Source organism: Vulpes lagopus, chromosome 6, assembly GCF_018345385.1.
Source record: "Vulpes lagopus strain Blue_001 chromosome 6, ASM1834538v1, whole genome shotgun sequence".
Taxonomy (NCBI): domain Eukaryota; kingdom Metazoa; phylum Chordata; class Mammalia; order Carnivora; family Canidae; genus Vulpes; species Vulpes lagopus.
The window spans coordinates 78,539,748-78,557,036 of NC_054829.1; the positions used below are offsets into that span (position 1 = coordinate 78,539,748).

Below are 17,289 nucleotides of genomic sequence, written 5' to 3' on the forward strand. Positions count from 1 at the left end.
ATCACTGGAAGGTCTTGAATAGGGTTTTCTGCATTTTATTTTTCCTTCTATGTGTCACCTAGAAGCCACAATTAGAAATGGGAAATTAGCTTCTGGTCTGAGGCATTTGTAATCTCTATATGAGAATTTTGGGAAAGTTGCGGGGAAGCGTTGGGAAAGAAATGAATAGTTTTAAAAGGTTTAGCTCCTCTCATCCTGGTAGAGGTTAAAAATTCAAGTTTTCCCCTATGACCCTTAAGAGACAAATTTAAATATCTTAATCTGACACCAAAGGCACCAGAACATAAGTTCAATTGTAGTAACCAATATAGTTTCTCTCCTTAGTTTTATTTTTGGTATCTATAAAGAAAATGCAATCCTTATTTTATAAACATCTTTAGGTTTGGCTACCCTTGGCCACCTGTTGGCCATCACTCACAAATATGATTTGGGTCATCTGGTGCTAAGTTGGTAAAACCTCTGATTCTTGGTTTCGGCTCAGGTCACGAACTCATGAGTCATGGGATAGAGCCCAGTGTGGGGCTCTGCGCTCAGCAGGCAGTCTGCTTGAAGATTCTCTCCCTCTGCCCCTCCCCTACTTTCAAATAAATAATCTACTGAAAAAGCAAAACAAATCTCGTTTCTGTTTTACCTCCTCAACAGGCCAAGTCTGTCACATTCACCATAGTGCAGCCCCCACGCCATGGTACCATCGAGCGAACCAGCAGTGGGCAGCATTTCCGGCACATTTCCACCTTCACCATGGAAGACATTTACCAGAACCGGGTCAGCTACAGCCATGATGGCAGCAACTCTCTCAGAGACCGGTTTACCTTCACCGTGGCTGACAGGACAAATCCCTTCTTTATCATTGAGGAAGGAGGAAAAGAGGTAAGGGGTAAAGACAGTGGAGAGGGAGGCAAAGTGTACCAGAGCTTGTCCAAAGGCAGAACATGGCATTTTCCAGCCAAGAATAGCATTGTTCTTATTCTGTCACTGATTGGCCTTGGGCTAATTACTTAACTTCTCTAAGCCTCAGCTTTTCATCTGTAAAGTGGGTACAGTAATAATTACCAGCTTCAGTTAGTCTAAGGATCAAAGGAGGTAATCCCCGTAAAGTGGGTAACATTGTTGGCAAATAGCAAGCACAATAAAGGGTGATGATAGTGATTGTTACTATTACTGTCATTATTTTTCTTTTCCTTTCTGTCCACCACTGACTCCTTTTATCTTTCTTCCATCTGATTCTAATACCTGATCTCATACAATTCTAGATTGTCTTTCCCTTTTATATGTCCCCTTAACCACCCAGAGTTTCTCAATCTCATAAGGAATAGCTCGGTTAAGAGTATGGCTTTTGCCTCTAAAAAACACTGATTTAAATTCTGGCTCTGACACTTACTAGCCGAAATGTTTGTAAAATGGGGATATCTGCCCTTATGATGTACATAAAGCAGTTGGCCCAGTACCTTACACGGAGAACATAGGAAATATCAAATAAACTGTGGCTATAATATCATCATCACAGTCATCGCTTTAAGACCAGTATATGAGAGAGGTAAAGGTGTTGTTCTCTTGAGGTCCTGCAGTTGTTAAGCTTTACTACCCTAGAGAGAATTGTTCCGTTCTAATGTTCAGGTGTCTGGAAGAAACTCTCAGATGTCCTCTCCACTCCCCTCCCTGCCACTTTTCCTCAGTCGTTCATTCTTCAGCCAGGGCTCCAGCAGGAACATAACCCTCCCCTGGGAATAATGGCAGCTGTGGTGAAAGGTAGGCTGGAGGACACGCCTACATCTCACGCATCAGAAGCAGTGTTACTGAGCAACGTGATCACACCCTACTGTATTTCAGGAGGACAGAAGGGGCAGCTCCTCAGTCCTGTGGCATCCTTTCTTACTCTGATGATGAACGGGAATGATTCTTTTCCTGGAAGAAAGATCCACCCGCATCCTTTAGAGACAATCTGTGCGAAGATCATTCTCCCTTGGCCCAGGTGTCAGTGAGATGGCTCTTGAGGTTTCCTGCCAATTTGGTGTCTGCGCTGCATTACCACCTAGCAGATCATTGCTTTTCCTCTTCCAAACTATAGCTGCTCCCCCACTTCATTTGACTTTCAGAAGAGCAAAGAGATTCAGGATGAATCAGCAAGAGGGCTATCTCTCTGATAAACATAAAAGGTCATAGTAGGTTTCAAGAGGAACTGTATTTATTTTTGAAATGAGAATTATTTAGAAGGATTGCAGAAGATTGAAAAGCTGGCATCTTACTGCCCTGCGTGCTGGCGTGCCTTATCCTCCCAGAGACAGGTTCTGGATTGGACCCACCTTCTATGCAGAGTGCGTATGTGGACATGCATCTGCGTGAGAATGAAATCATAGACCAGCTTCTTTTCACTATTCCCCCAAATGCTTTTATTCTTTCTTGATGTCCTGTGCCCCTTTCCCCCATAAGGACTGTTCTTTCTCAGAAAAAGGGGCGAAAATATCCCGCCATGAATCTTCCCACACCTGCCAGAATCCCACCTGGAGACTTTGACAGTAACATGTTAATGATAAGTGTAGTCCACTTCTTATGACAATTTTAACAAGAGTTATTGAAAGGAAAATACTGTTTCCTGTTTGACCTCAGGGCAATATTGAACCCAACTAAGGAATGCATGGGTGTGGGAAAGTCAACTTCCATAGCAGATGAAATTGCAGAAAAATGCCACTTGTTTCATGCTCTTCTTCTCATATGGTCCCCACGTTATCAATCAAAGCATTCTCTGTGCCTCATGCCAGGGGTGATAAGCAATGGGAATGGGCACAGTTGTCCATTCTGAAGTGCCAACAGGTTTCAGGGGTTCCAGCTTTGTAGGTCGTGCACCTGGCCTAGTTCAGATGTCTGGGAATGATGACTTTTCTCTTTGGGCTTCCCTGCCAGGTTATGACAGCAGCACCTCAGCATTTCCAAATAGATATCCTCCCGGTAGATGATGGCACTCCTAGAATCGTTACCAACCTGGGGCTTCAGTGGCTGGAGTACATGGATGGCAAGGTAAGGCCTTTCCATCTGCCACATTCACATGAACCAACATCGGCTATGTCCTTATCTGTGACCACTTGGGGAATAGAAGTACAGTTTGACTCATGTTTACCTCTCCTGAAGGGAGCTGATTGTCCTAAGATTGGCAAGCTCTGTGAGTTTGGTTAAGATTGTGTATAGTTTAAGATTTTCTTACAAAATGACCCCCAACGTACAGAAACTCAAAGAAGATAGAAGTTTAGTTTTTCTGTCACATATGGGGTGGCAGTATGTGGGCAGTCCAGGACTCTCTGTGACCATTCAGAGATGCAGATTCCTTCTGTCTTCTTCTGATGCACTGGGTTGTTGCTGAGCCAAAACTCCTCAGCTCCTCATCGATATTCTAGCCCATGGGAAGAGGAAAACAGAGAAATAGAGGGTAAGGAACTTCATTTTAAGCAAGTGATATGATACAGAAATTAAACACATCATTTGTGCTTATATTTGGCAAGAAATTGGCTATATGGCTCCATCTGTTGCATGAGAGACTGGGAATAGAGTCTCTAGCTGGCTCAGGTAAAAGTTTGTTAACTAGAAGAAGGGGAGGATGGATTTTGGGGAAGTATCTGGAATATGCCATAGATGGGAAGGAAGTGAGTATTTTGTAGGTAAGTATCCTCAGAGGACTTCTATTTTAGAAATTCCTTTCTCTTGCTAAATCCCAATTTGATAATTTTAAGATATGCCAGATTCTTACCTCATAACATATCAAGCATTAAATTCTCATCCTCACCCAAACACACATGCTTCTTCTCTAATCAGTTCAGGAACTGATTTTTCTTTTGTGTGTGGTATTCCCTCTAAGATATGGATTTTCTCATCTCCATGGAGCTGATCAGTTGGCTGTATATGTAGCTGCTATGCTATGATTTTCTATAGAACAGGCTGTGATTTTTAAAATTAGTACATATTCCTGCTATCCCCTATTTGATACTCCTGTCCCCATATCCAGAACCATCCCACTCTCTTCTTGATATTTTCCAATTGGTTTTCTACTTCCTACTTTTCTCCTACTGCAATGACTCTTATCCAAATCAACAATGACTTTTATTTTGCTAAATCCAAAAGTTACTTACATATCCTTATTTTACTAGGTCTACTAATATTTAATACTGTTGACCACCCCCTTTTTTCTCTCAAACCTTTGCTCTTACTAAATGTTTGTTGAATTAATGAATGAGTGAATTAAAATTTAGCCAGTATATTTGGGCAATATTGGGGTATGACATATTTATCTTACACAATTTCAAGAATTGTGATTGACTCCAGTAGGGTATAAAGTGGCGGTCTTCCCTGCATCTTATCACTGTTTCAATGTTCCAGACTCAAATCCCACCACCTGAAATTCCTCCTCCAATGCAGGTAGAATTAATCTCTCCCACTCCCATATATGGACAGTACTCTTTTTATATCTCCCCTTATGGCTCTTGCCACAATTACCTTGCACACGAGCCTTTGTTTCCCAGTAAAATGTGAACACCTCAGGGATGGAGGCTGGGATGGTTGCAATCCTCATAGCCTCTTTAATCCTAACAGAGTTTTCCATGCAGTCAATGCACTCACTAAATCATTGTTGAACAGAATTAAATTCTGAGTCAGAGGGTCTTGTTCTGGCTTTATTCCCACCTCAGAAATTAAATTTAATGGGTTTCTATTCCAGACAACCAACTTGATCACCAAGAAGGAACTGCTGACCATGGACCCAGACACAGAAGACCTGCATCTTGTCTATGAGATAACAGAGGGCCCCAAGCATGGCTATGTGGAGAGCAAGCTGCAGCCTGGCAAAGCTGCTGCTACTTTCACACAGGGTGGGGACTCAGGGCACCGAGAGATGGGAGAAGTCTGTTCTAACTTTCTCGAAATTGTCTGATCTTTCTCACAACCACTTCTAGCTACTTACCCCCCAGTCACTTAATTGCAAACAAAATAGATCGTTTAGTGTCTAACCGTCCAACTTTGGAATTTTACTTCTCCCAGTTTCCACTTCCCATTACTCTGAATTATGGTAAAAAAAAAAAAAAAAGAAAGAAAGAAAGAAAGAGAAAGAAAGAAGAAAGAAAAAAGGAAAGAAAGAAAGAAAAGAAAAGAGAAAAGGAAAAGAAAGAAGGAAGGAGGGAAGGAAGGAAGGAAACAAACACTTTGTCTTTACCATGCTTGCTCAGCTCCCAGGTTGCTTTATGTTTTGGTGAGATTTAGTGGAAGGATCACATGATATTGATTGGTTTTCTTCTTTTTCTAATTGAAGCAAAGTTGGTATACAATATTACATTAGTTTCAGGTATACAACATACTTGGTTTTCCTTAAAAACAAAACCAACAACCATACTTTATGAAATATCTGTGATCCTATATGGCTTATTTTTTCTCTAAGGGTTATAGATTGTTTTTAAGTATTTAACAAAGAAAGTAAAATCAACAAGGGTATGTTGCTCAATAGAAATATTTTCCTATTTTGAATCACATAAAGCAGACCATTTTGTATTTTAGTAGTCTTATAAGCATGTCAGACTCTTCTAGACTTCTTTTGAGGATGGCCCTTACCTTGAACAGTCATTGCAAAAACTGTCCCTTGTAATTCATACAGTGTATTTCCCTTTTCTCCCTGTTTTCAATCTTAATGTTCTCTCCTAGAAGAGAACATTTTATGTCTTGTGTGGTTGTTTGAATTCAACCCCAGCTTTTCTTAGTAGCATATACCTTCCAAAGAACCTTATTTACAAGGAAGTCGGGGTGAGTGTGAGCATGTATACAGAGAGGATGGAGTCAAAGACTCTTTGTCAGCACTCAGATTTGACTTTAATATTCCAGAGAGATTCATTAAATCTCTCTAAGACCCTGGGATTCTCATTTTACAACAGCATTAAGGTACTTCCCGGACATATAGACAGCTCTTTTGCCACACAGAGCTATAGGATTTTATTTTAAAATCTGGCAGACACATTTATTTTTAAGACTACTATCCCTTTTTTTTTGTTCTTGGGAAATTACGTTCTGTCTACAGCCCATTAGAAGAATAAACTAGGTATGTTGGCATGGAATCTCCGAGGCTGCCTACATCCCTGGGTTAATTCACAATGTGCTTTTTCTCACAGAGGATGTGAACTTGGGATTGATTCGTTATGTGTTACACGAGGAGAAGATCCATGAGATGATGGATAGTTTTCAGTTTCTGGTGAAAGACAGTAAACCCAATGTGGTCAACGACAATGTCTTCCATGTTCAGTGGTCCCTCATCAGCTTTAAATATACCAGGTACAAGGGTCATTGGTGTTCATTCTTGAGAAGGGAATCGGGCAAGCAGAGGAGATCAGATTGAAGTACCTGGGGGTCCACTCTAGTCATCTGATGGTGATGGTGGTGGGGATAACAATAATAGAAATGATAATGTCACCAAGTATTTTTTAATACTGTGTGTACTGGGCACTTGACATGCATCATCTTGTTTAATACTTGCAATTGTGAGATGAGTGCTATTGTTCTCCCCACAAGAACAAAGCAATGGAGACAGAAAGAGGTGAACTAATCTACCCAAAGTCACATAGCTAAAAAAGCAGTAAAACTGGTATTGAAAACCGGTGATCTTAACTGTTGTGCTTTATTGCATCGCCTACAAGTATTTTTGCTTCTGCCTTCAAGTTTTAGAAGATAATCCAGGAGAACTGATAAGAAACAAAATATGCATCCGATACTGGCTGAAAATAATCACTGGTGCATAATAACAACATCTTTGCCTTACCCTCTACATTCTCTCTGTTCTCAGGCTTGTATTCTCCCCTCATTCCTTTGATGTTCATAGGATTTGATGTCCTTTTGGAAAATTTCATAGCTTAATATAGACATGCTTTAGGGTGCTTTTGTAGTCTTCTGAGGGGTTGAGAGGCAAACAGGCACCAGCTTTGGTAAAGGTAGGCAAGCACAAGGTTGATTTATAGGTCAGATTACAACTAAGATTATGATTATGTGGGGGAAATCATTCTTGAAGTCTACGTTTCAGAGACTTACTATTCTAAGAAAGCAATTTCATGATGGTTATGATGAAAATTGGAATGATGGTGGGAGATAACATAAAAACTTGATTTCATGTGCTGGGCCGTTCCACTCTTAGTCACATAGACTTGGAGAACTTAGTAAGATATTATAATCAGCTTTTATATATGTAAGCTTTGCTGTTATTTCCCTCTTGTTTATATCTCCTTAAAAATTAAATAAATGGGGACATCTGGGTTGCTCAGTGGTTGAGCATCTGCCTTCAGCTCAGGGCATGATCCCAGGGTCAGGGATCGAGTCCCACATCAGGCTTCTGGCGGGAAGCCTGCTTCTCCCTCTTCCTGTGTCTCTGTCTCTCTCTCTGTGTCTCTCATGAATAAATAAATAAAATCTTTTTTTGAAAAAATTAAATAAGTGGACTAAAACTGATCACTTTTTCTGGACAACCCTCAAGCATTTAATGGGCTGAATAGTAGAGTGTCCCAAAGCTGGCAATGAAAACTAACCTGTTAGAAGTACTTTGCTGGCAACCCTCACAGCAACAAGACATAAGCCCTGTGATGAAAAACTCATCCCCAGCTCAGACCCTACTCACTCATGTCTTTTCTAAACTTAGATACTTATGAATTAATAGCACATGGAGAGTTTGCCTTCTACTTTGCCAAAGCAATACAAATTCATAGCAGCAAGCTAAGTTACCCCTGTGTTTTCGTCTGTTTGTGCTGTTATAACAATACTGTAGACTAGATGGCTTACAAACAATAGAAATTTATTTCTCCCAGTTTAGAGGCTGGGAAGTCCTAGGAAAAGGTGCTGACAGATTCGGTGTTTAGTGAGGAGCCTCTTCCTGGTCCATAGGTAGTTGTCTTTTCCCTGTGTCCTCACATGGTGGAAGGACCAAGGAACTCTGTGGGACCACTTTTATAAGGGTACCAAACCCATCCATGAGGGCTCCACCCTCATGTCACCTCCCAAATATCAACATATTGGGGTTAGGATTTCAACATAGGAGTTTGAGGGGACATATTAAGTCTATAGCACAATGTCACAAAACTCCATTTGTCTAAACAGTTTTGTTACCTAGGCCCAATTCTCATTTTCTTATTTCTGCCATCACCCTGACTCCTTTGCACACTTCCTGGAGATCTGGTCAAGTCTGTTCCCACCTGACCTAAGTCATTAATTGCCTTGCAAGCAGCTTTCTTTCCTAGGAACTCACTATTCTAGTTATTCTACCACACTAGGGAGAGATTGTCATTTCTCTGTGTTTTGATGTACAAAGTACATAGTTCCTTGATGCTGCCCATCTTCTGAATGACTTCCACCTTGCTCTGATAAAGGGGCAGATACCATTCTGCATCCACAGCCTCCTTGGTCTCTTGGTGCTGTGACTGTCCCAGGTGAACACGTTTCCTCAATTTATAACCTGGCTTCTTAAAGAGACCAAACTGCCTATTCTCTGAACTATATGACAACACCAGTAGCCAACCAGAAGAGACAGGCATTAAACAAATGGATTCCTCACAGCTCCAACTCAGAATTTCAGAGACTGCCTTTTTGTGTGTTTCTAGCTATAATGTCAGTGAGAAAGCGGGGTCTGTTAGCGTCACAGTGCAGAGGAGTGGGAACCTGAACCAGTATGCCATCGTCCTGTGTCGCACTGAGGAAGGCACTGCCAGCTCCAGCTCCAGGGTCAGCTCCCAACCTGGACAGCAGGACTACGTGGAGTATGCTGGCCAGGTAGGTGTGCAAGGGGGCCTCTGAATACCGATCACCAGCGGGTACCAGCCAGGGCTGCATTGTGGTGTTGGCAAGTGTGGCACCTTCCCCCTAATTTTCACCACACCTCCTTTTCCATTGGCACCCTTCCTCGAGTGATTTTCCTGTGTTCCCTTCCCGCAGGGCTGAGTTCTTCCCAGTCCTACTCTCTGTGGAAGTTTTAACTGCTGAAGTCTGGATTATCTAGCTTCTCAGTCTTTACATTTTGCTTCATGGCTAAAAAAGGTCTCCAGGGCATCCTGTTCTACACAGGGCTGTTGGGATCCAAGCCCTTTCTCAGTCCTTGCCCTTCTCTAACTGAAGGGGAGGGCAGAGGAGGGTGTGGGGGATGGTTGGGAAGCTCTTGGAAGAGATGGGTAAGAGATGATGGGAGCTTGAGTTTCAGTTATGAAGCCAGGTTGGAAACAAGTGGGTAGACTGAAGATGACTAAGGACTGATAGAATTTCACAGCAGATTAGAGAGTGGGCAGAAGCGGGAAAGGGATGGTGATGCCCTTTGCTGGGAGGGGACATGGTCAGAGGAGCAGGTTTGGAGATGGGGTGACCTTGACTGTGCTTTGGACAAGCCAAGTATGACGAGCCTGAGACTGAGAGGACAGCTGTGTTGGTTGGCAGGAAGTGCAGAAAGCAGTTAGGGTGGCGCTACATGTGCAGGTCTCTACCACAGTGGTGGTAACTAGTGCCAGGGGGGATGAGACAGAGCAGACAGCAAACACAAAAAGAAAGGAAGAGGACTTAAACAGTAAACTCCTTTATGGTAGGATACCCCGTATTTGTCATCTTTTATGTTTGGCATGATACCTGGTGCTTCCTAGGTATTTCTTCAATGTTTTTGCAAAGTAAATTCACTGTTTTTATGACATCATAAATCTCTGTAAAGAGGAGCGGACTCTCTCTTTGAGTTATTTCAGCTGGACTGAGGTCAAATTTAAATGAGGAATTAGAAGAAAACAGATACGCCAAGGAATCTTTCAGCAAAATCATAATAAAGAGTACATACTTGTGTTTGTCAAGGAAAGATGAAAGGTAGTGGGTTCTAGAACTAAACAGAGATCTAGAGATGTTTCATTCAGTTGGGAGTGTTTTGAAATGTGGAGTTTAGTAAATTTTAATTTGATTAGTTGATTAGATATGGAATAGTAATTTTTTGCTGATGGAAATAATGTGTTTTTCAGATTTGTGTGTCCCTTGAGGTTTATGACTATTTTACACATTTTAGCTATCTCAATTTACACAAAGTGTAGTCCAGGCCTATTTTCTACTCTTTTAGTTTTGGATAAGTCCATAACCCTGGTTCCTTTTCAAGGTTTTATCTTTATCCTTTTTTTTAAGACAAAGTAAAACCAGAATAAATCCCTGTAAGTTCACAATTGTGTGAATATAAAATGATTTCTCTTTTTTGTACCAGGCTAAATTCATTTACATTATAGATCTAGCCTATCTTAATGGCAAAGGATTTAGTTAAATACAAAGTCAAAATTCAGTCTGCCTTGTTCATATTATGACTTTCTCTGGATTCAAACTCCATTATTCAGGAAACTGAAGATTCTATATCAATTTTTATTGTGTTAGCAATATGGTAATGGTAATAAGGATAACATCTCACATTTGTTCAGTGCTTTAAAATATATCGTGTCATATAATCTTCCCAGTAAATATGCAAGATAAGCATGTGAAATTGTTATTTAGCTGATAAGAACTGATATTTAGCTGATGAGGAATCTGACATTTGTAAAGATTCATACACTAACCCAGCTTAAAGTCAGAACATTACATTCCAAGTTCAAAGATCTTTCCAGGTAAATTTGCCACAAATATAAGGGGACCTGAATAACCAAATGACTCTTGCTATCCCAAGTGAATTAATAAAACAAGATATGAATAGTTACCTACATGTTTTTCTACAGTCACCAAATAGTAGAAAGATGTCTTTGCCCTCCATGTCCTGATGCGGTAAATGAGCTCCAGTGTGTAGATGAAGGCTAGGGAGAGGTAGCCAAGTGTTCCAGGTGATGAACAAGAAGTTGGGGTAGAAGAACCAGCTGTTTCATTCAGTGCTCTACCCACTAGATTTGGTTCCTATTTTCCCATGATGTTCTAGGGGAATGAGCAGGGGAATGAGGTACAGTAGAACTCTTTGTTTTTTCCTTTGTGACAGGTGCAGTTTGATGAGCGAGAGGACACCAAATCCTGCACCATCGTCATCAATGATGATGATGTGTTTGAAAACGTTGAGAGTTTCACCGTGGAGCTCAGCATGCCGGCATATGCCCTATTAGGGGAATTCACCCAGGCGAAGGTCATTATCAATGACACCGAGGACGAGCCCACATTAGAATTTGATAAGAAGACCTACCGGGTCAACGAGAGCGCTGGTTTCTTATTTGCACCTATTGAAAGAAAAGGTCTGTTGGTGCCAAAGGTGACAAGGAACTATAACAATAGCTAGCTTTTTTTTAGCTCTTTTTATGTGCCAAGTCCTCATGTACCATATTAACTTCTTTGTGTAAGTGCGTTATATGTATTAGCTCATTTAACTTCCCAGAACAACTCTAATAATGATCCTACCTGTAGTGAGCACTATTGGAAAGCTTCTCTTAGTTCAAGTTGTTAGCACTCCCATTTATTCTTTAATGTGACCAGAAGACTGGTCATATTTTGCCTTGCAAATTATTCATGAACTTAGAATTCCTAATCAATCACCCAATCTATAAAATACTTAGTAGCCCTGGTCAAGGAGGGAAGTTTGTAAGAACTGGCTTCTCATCTTAGTTTTGGAAGATAGAAAATATATTTTAAAGATTTCCCTACGTGACTGTCATGTATAGAGCTCAGATGAGAAATAAACCATGTATGCTAAATAAAGGGCAATGCTTGAGGGATTGAAAACAAAATAAAGATCGTATGCATTTGTGATTGTGCAAATGTTGAGACTTTTAAAGTCATGGAAATTAAATCCTCATTCAAAGCCTGAACATGACTATAAGTGATGATGTCAGGTTTTTTATTGAATCTGCTGACTGTTAGTGTAACATACACTGTAGTTAGGGTAAACCCTTGGTGATGCCACTTGGAAAACAGGCAAGCCCCATTGATTGCTCTGGGCCAGCGAGCCAGGCCCAGAACAGGCTATCTTCTGAGGACATGGCAACACTAATAAGTAAAGTCATTTGTACAGAGATGCAGGTTTTATTTTGTTTTGTTTTTCTTTTTTTAAACAAGCTGATTTCTCCCTGGAAATTAAAGTGCAGAAGTTTATTCAGAAAGGCAGTGAACTGTGCTCAGAGTACTACCTTTGGGACTCAATTACTTTGCTACTTAAAGTACCAAATATGTCTCTTATCTTTATACCCGCTGTGGTCTTAGATGTTGAGCAATGAGTCTTGTGAATTAACAGAGCACAAAATTCACAGAATAGGAAATCCATTTTAAGTTGTTTGGTGAAGTATCTGGAGTATATTAAATCCTCAAGTGGTTTATACCACAGGCTTAAGAAGCTGCAAATGCAGGAAGGCTTCATGTCAGAGTTTGAACAGAAGTAGTGATGGAACGGGTCAGAGGGAACCAAGCTTACCAAATTATCAGAGATTTTAAAATTTGAGAAGTGCTCATTCAAATGCTTTGATTTTCTTACCGTTTGTATTTCAGGAGATTCAAGCAGCATTGTATCTGCAATTTGCTACACAGTCCCTAAGTCAGCTATGGGAAGTAGCCTCTATGCTCTAGAATCTGGCTCTGATTTTAAATCTAGAGGGATGTCTGCTGACAGTCGTGTGATATTTGGGCCTGGTGTCACCATGTCCACCTGTGATGTCATGCTTATTGATGACAGCGAGTATGAAGAGGAAGAAGAGTTTGAGATTGCCCTGGCAGATGCTTCTGACAATGCCCGCATCGGAAGGGTGGCATCAGCCAAGGTGCTCATTAGTGGTCCCAATGATGCCTCCACTGTGTCCCTAGGCAACACGGCTTTCACTGTCAGTGAAGATGCAGGTAATAGGGGATCCCTGGGTGGCTCAGCGGTTTAGCGCCTGCCTTTGTTTGGCCCAGGGCATGATCCTGGAGTCCCGGGATCAAGTCCCACATTGGGCTCCCTGCATGGAGCCTGCTTCTCCCTCTGCCTGTGTCTCTGCCTGCCTCTCTCTCTCTTTCTGCCTCTCATGAATAAATAAATAAAACCTTAAAAAAAAGATGCAGGTAATAGAGAATCCCTGGGATTCTATTGCCCACATCCTGATCCCTTTCTTAAACAGTTTCCTCTTAAATTTAAGAATGTCCTGAAGACATCTGAGAATGCAGTGGCATTCTGAGGAATGCCTCAGTGACTCCATTGTCAGTCTGAGACATATAATACCAAGCATTAAGACCAAAAATGGAAGGTAATGAAGAATAGGGAATTCCATCCACTTTTCTTGCCCTGGTTACTGATGGCAGGGAGGGATCTGGCTTAGAGCTTCATTGAATGATCTCTGTGGTCCAGAGGAAGGACATGGTGCTAAGCATTTTAGCTTCTGAAGGTGAGAAATATGATCTGTTTTGAGGATGGGGGTAAACTTACTTTAGCATACTGTTAGCTGCCAGAACAAATAAATTCCAAAGTTTAGTGTCCTAACAAATGAAACTTTTTCATTCATATCATGCCCCAAAGCAGTCAGTGGACAGATTTATTCCACCCAGGCTCCTTTCTTCTTTTGGCTCCACAAAGGTCTCAAAGTCTTCTGAGTGCTACTAGCAGACATACTGCCAGAAGGGGCAGCAGCTGCGCTGAGCATCCAGTGATCTGAGCCACCTGGTCAAGGTCATTCACCTCTTTGAAGGTGATAGTCTGAGAGATAATGGGAACAAGTATTTTTGAGCACTTACTCAATGCCCAGCACCATGCCATCTGCATTCCATACATTCTCATTTAGTCTTCTATAGAAAAGAAAACATTATATAGAAGAGCAAAGGGAGGCTCAGAGAGATGAAATAAAGCCTCAGAGATCAGTAGCTAATATGGCAGAGCTGAGATTAGAACCTAGACCTTTCCTATACCATGTTTCCTTCTTATACACCAAATGCTCAGCCATGACTACTTGTCATCTTGCAGCTTATTGGCTGAAAAAATATGATTGATGGGATTTTCTTTTGCTTTTCTTTGACCTTGATTGGGAAAATAGCTAAAAATCTACAGGTACATCATTAGGACACTACAAAGTATGATGTCACCGTGGACCAGAAGATGAGCTTCATTCCTAAGATAAGCAATAACACACATGGTTTAAATAATGATGTGTGCACCACTCAGATAAAATAGGGAAATCAACCCAGTTAGGAACATTTAATTAGGAACATGCAGCTTCAGGCCCCATAGAGTTCCTTAGCTGGTTCGTTCTTAATTGACTATTTCCTATATCATCCCTGAGGCTCTCGTCTCGAGTTTCTTCTCCTGAAATAGGCTTGAGATGTTTTTTGATGGGCCCTCTCCAGTTTGTTTTTCTCCTATGAACCGTGTCTTTCATAAAACCACAAAACCACTTTCTCCTAAGGGCTGTCTCTCCAGTACTAGCTCCATGAGGCCCTCCTCCAGGTCTGCTCTTCATCATATTGTTAGTAAAAGTGGGGGGTGGGGAGTGGCACCTCACAGCCTTCCTCAGAGGGAACACAGGAGCATCACTGAAATTGTATTAGACAAGCTCACAGGGTAAAGCTGCTGCTGCTGTGAGGAAGAACATTATTCTGAAAACCCACTGACTGCTGGCCCAAGACTAACCATTGACATCTCTGTGGATATCCATTTAGGTACAGTGAAGATTCCAGTTATCCGCCATGGGACTGACCTTTCTACCTTCACATCTGTATGGTGTGCAACACGACCTTCAGACCCAGCTTCTGCCACTCCAGGAGTTGACTATGTTCCCAGCTCTAGGAAGGTGGAGTTTGGGCCAGGTGTCACTGAGCAGGTGAGCATAGAGCAGTCAAAGGCCAGCTGGGCCTGTTAATATGGGCTCTATTCTGCTCTCCAAACTCTATGGAGGACTCTAAAAAACCCTTGCCTTATTACTGTCTTCCCTTTCTTCACAAACACAAACATGCAAACAAAAGAATAAACCCAGAGAAAGCTTCTACAAACTCTCCAAGTGACATTGTCAGCATCTAATATCCATCACCACAGATTTAGTATATGAACTGTACTTGTTTAATGTAAATATCTAGAGACAGAACCCCTAAAGGTTTTGTAAGAGATTATCATTTTATGGACTAAAAAACTTACTGTAAGACCACTGCAGAAAGCAAGTTACCACCTTTGTACTCTGCTAAAGGCAAATGGCTGTTGTGTGTCTGTAAGGTTTACTTTGATTTTTCTTCTTCTTATATTATTTTTTAGATAAAGATTAATCAACGTATAGCATATTAGTTTCAGGTGCACAACATAAAATGATTCAGTATTTGTATATATTGCGAAGTGATCACCATAATAAGCCTAATCAAAGTCATGATTTTTTTTTTCTAGTATTGCACCTTGACTATTTTGGATGACACTCAGTATCCAGTAATTGAAGGGCTAGAGACATTTGTGGTTTTTCTCAGCTCAGCACAAGGGGCCGAACTGACCAAACCCTTCCAGGCTGTGATTGCAATTAATGACACATTCCAGGATGGTAAGATATTATAGATGTCAGCTCGTGGCTCAGACTATATTTTTGTTTCTTCCTTTCCTTCCAAATATATGACATTAGAACTCATTCACATTTTCACTCAAGAAATTATGTGTGTATGAAGGTGTGAGCACATGTATGTACCTACTTTCCCCTAGAAATATGGGAGAGAGATAAAAATTCATGTTTCTGCTACTGTGCTAGGCACAAAAAGATATATAAGCCTTGGGCCCTGTCCTCAAGAATCTCAATGTCTAGTTGGGGAGATCAGACCTTTAAACAGAAAAATTAGAATATATTATGATAAATGACCTAATAGTGCTATAAATCCAGTAGTAGGGAAGCAGAGGTGACTGAACAGCAACTATATGTGGAAGAACCATAGATTTCACAAAGGATGTGATATTTAAACCGGGTTTTAGAGTATGATATGAGTTTGTCTAATGGATAGTGAAATAAAGTTTTGTCAAATGGAGAGATATAGTACATATGCGCTATAAAATTTTGAAAGACACATATTTGGAAAACAATGAGATACTTTTGTTTTAAGCCTGGCAGGAGATGAATAGAAGGAAATGAAATGTAAAGACAGCTTGGAGTCCAGTTCTAAAAGGTCTTCTTATGTTGTAGCTGGCCTAAGGGATCTGTAAGCAGAGGACCAACAGCTGCTTCTAAGCAGAGGAGTAGTATGATTTCTGAGGGAGGAAACTGACACTGGCAGTCCTGTAGATGATGTACAGGGAAGAATAGACAGCAAGTATATGAACAAATTAGCAGTCGCCACTGAAGATTTAACCTAACTAATAGGAAGATGGCAAGGAAAGAACAGTTGCTTCTTGGGAAGAGTTGATGAAATTTAGAATTGTCAGATTCTGGAGTTCGTAAGATCAGGTCAAACTTTTCACCTAAAGCAAGAGGACCCTCATTAACGTTGCCAGTGGTTGACAATAGCACCCATGACCAGACTCTTTCAGTGACTGAAAAGTCACCAGAAAAGAAATAGGCAGCCAAGCAGGGTGATCCTTAATGCTTTCATTTATTTTTAAATTATTTATTTATTTAGATTTTTTTTAAGTTACAGAAAAAGGGGCATGTGGGTGGCTCAGCGGTTGAGCATCTGCCTTTGGCTCAGGTCATGATCCTTGGGTCCTGGATCGAGTCCCACATTGGGCTTCCCATGGGGAGCCTGCTTCTCCTCTGCCTGTGTCTCTGCCTCTTTCTCTGTGTCTCTCATGAATAAATAAATAATTTTTTAAATGACAAAAAAAAAATATACTATGAAAATTAAGTCTACCTTCTACCCCTGTCTCCTAACTCTGGTTGCTCTCTTAGACAACCATTTTAAACAGTTTATTGTTATATGTACCCTTCAAAAGGAAAAAAAATATGTGTGTGTGTGTATATGTATATATATATATATATATATATGTGTGTGTGTGTGTGTGTGTGTATATATATATATATATATATATATATATATATATATAATGCATATGTAATGCAAATGTCCTAAATAAGATCTTATTTTAGACCTAGGTTTATTGAGATCTAACATATACAAATTAAAATTCACCCTCTTAGTCCACAATTCTGAGTTTTGACAGATGCATGCAGTGGCGTACCCACCACCACAATCAAAATGTGGAACAGTTTCAATACCCTACAGAATTCTCTTGTGCCCCTTTGCAGTCAATTTCTTGCCTGACTCAAGCCCTGGCAACCACTGCTGGTTTTATGTCTATATAGTTTTGTTGCTTCCAGAATGTCATATAATTGGAATCCTGTAATATAGCAACTTGGGTCCAGCTTCTTTCATTAGAATATTGTGCCTGAGAACCAT

At 40.7% G+C, this 17,289-nt stretch overlaps 1 protein-coding gene across 2 annotated transcripts in view; it reads left to right on the forward strand.

Annotated features, from left to right (window-relative positions):
- FRAS1 (Fraser extracellular matrix complex subunit 1) overlaps window positions 1-17,289 on the forward strand; it is a 429,868-nt gene that overhangs the window by 355,690 nt on the left and 56,889 nt on the right. For both annotated transcript variants that reach the window (XR_005988333.1, XM_041758154.1), the window contains exons 50-58: window positions 643-870; window positions 2,902-3,015; window positions 4,703-4,853; window positions 6,138-6,297; window positions 8,604-8,772; window positions 10,970-11,216; window positions 12,460-12,804; window positions 14,593-14,753; window positions 15,305-15,452. Coding sequence is in view for 1 of the 2 variants with exons in the window: in XM_041758154.1 (XP_041614088.1) it covers window positions 643-870; window positions 2,902-3,015; window positions 4,703-4,853; window positions 6,138-6,297; window positions 8,604-8,772; window positions 10,970-11,216; window positions 12,460-12,804; window positions 14,593-14,753; window positions 15,305-15,452 (1,723 nt within the window). In the remaining variant the exon portion in view is untranslated. The remainder of the gene's footprint in view (window positions 1-642; window positions 871-2,901; window positions 3,016-4,702; window positions 4,854-6,137; window positions 6,298-8,603; window positions 8,773-10,969; window positions 11,217-12,459; window positions 12,805-14,592; window positions 14,754-15,304; window positions 15,453-17,289) is intronic.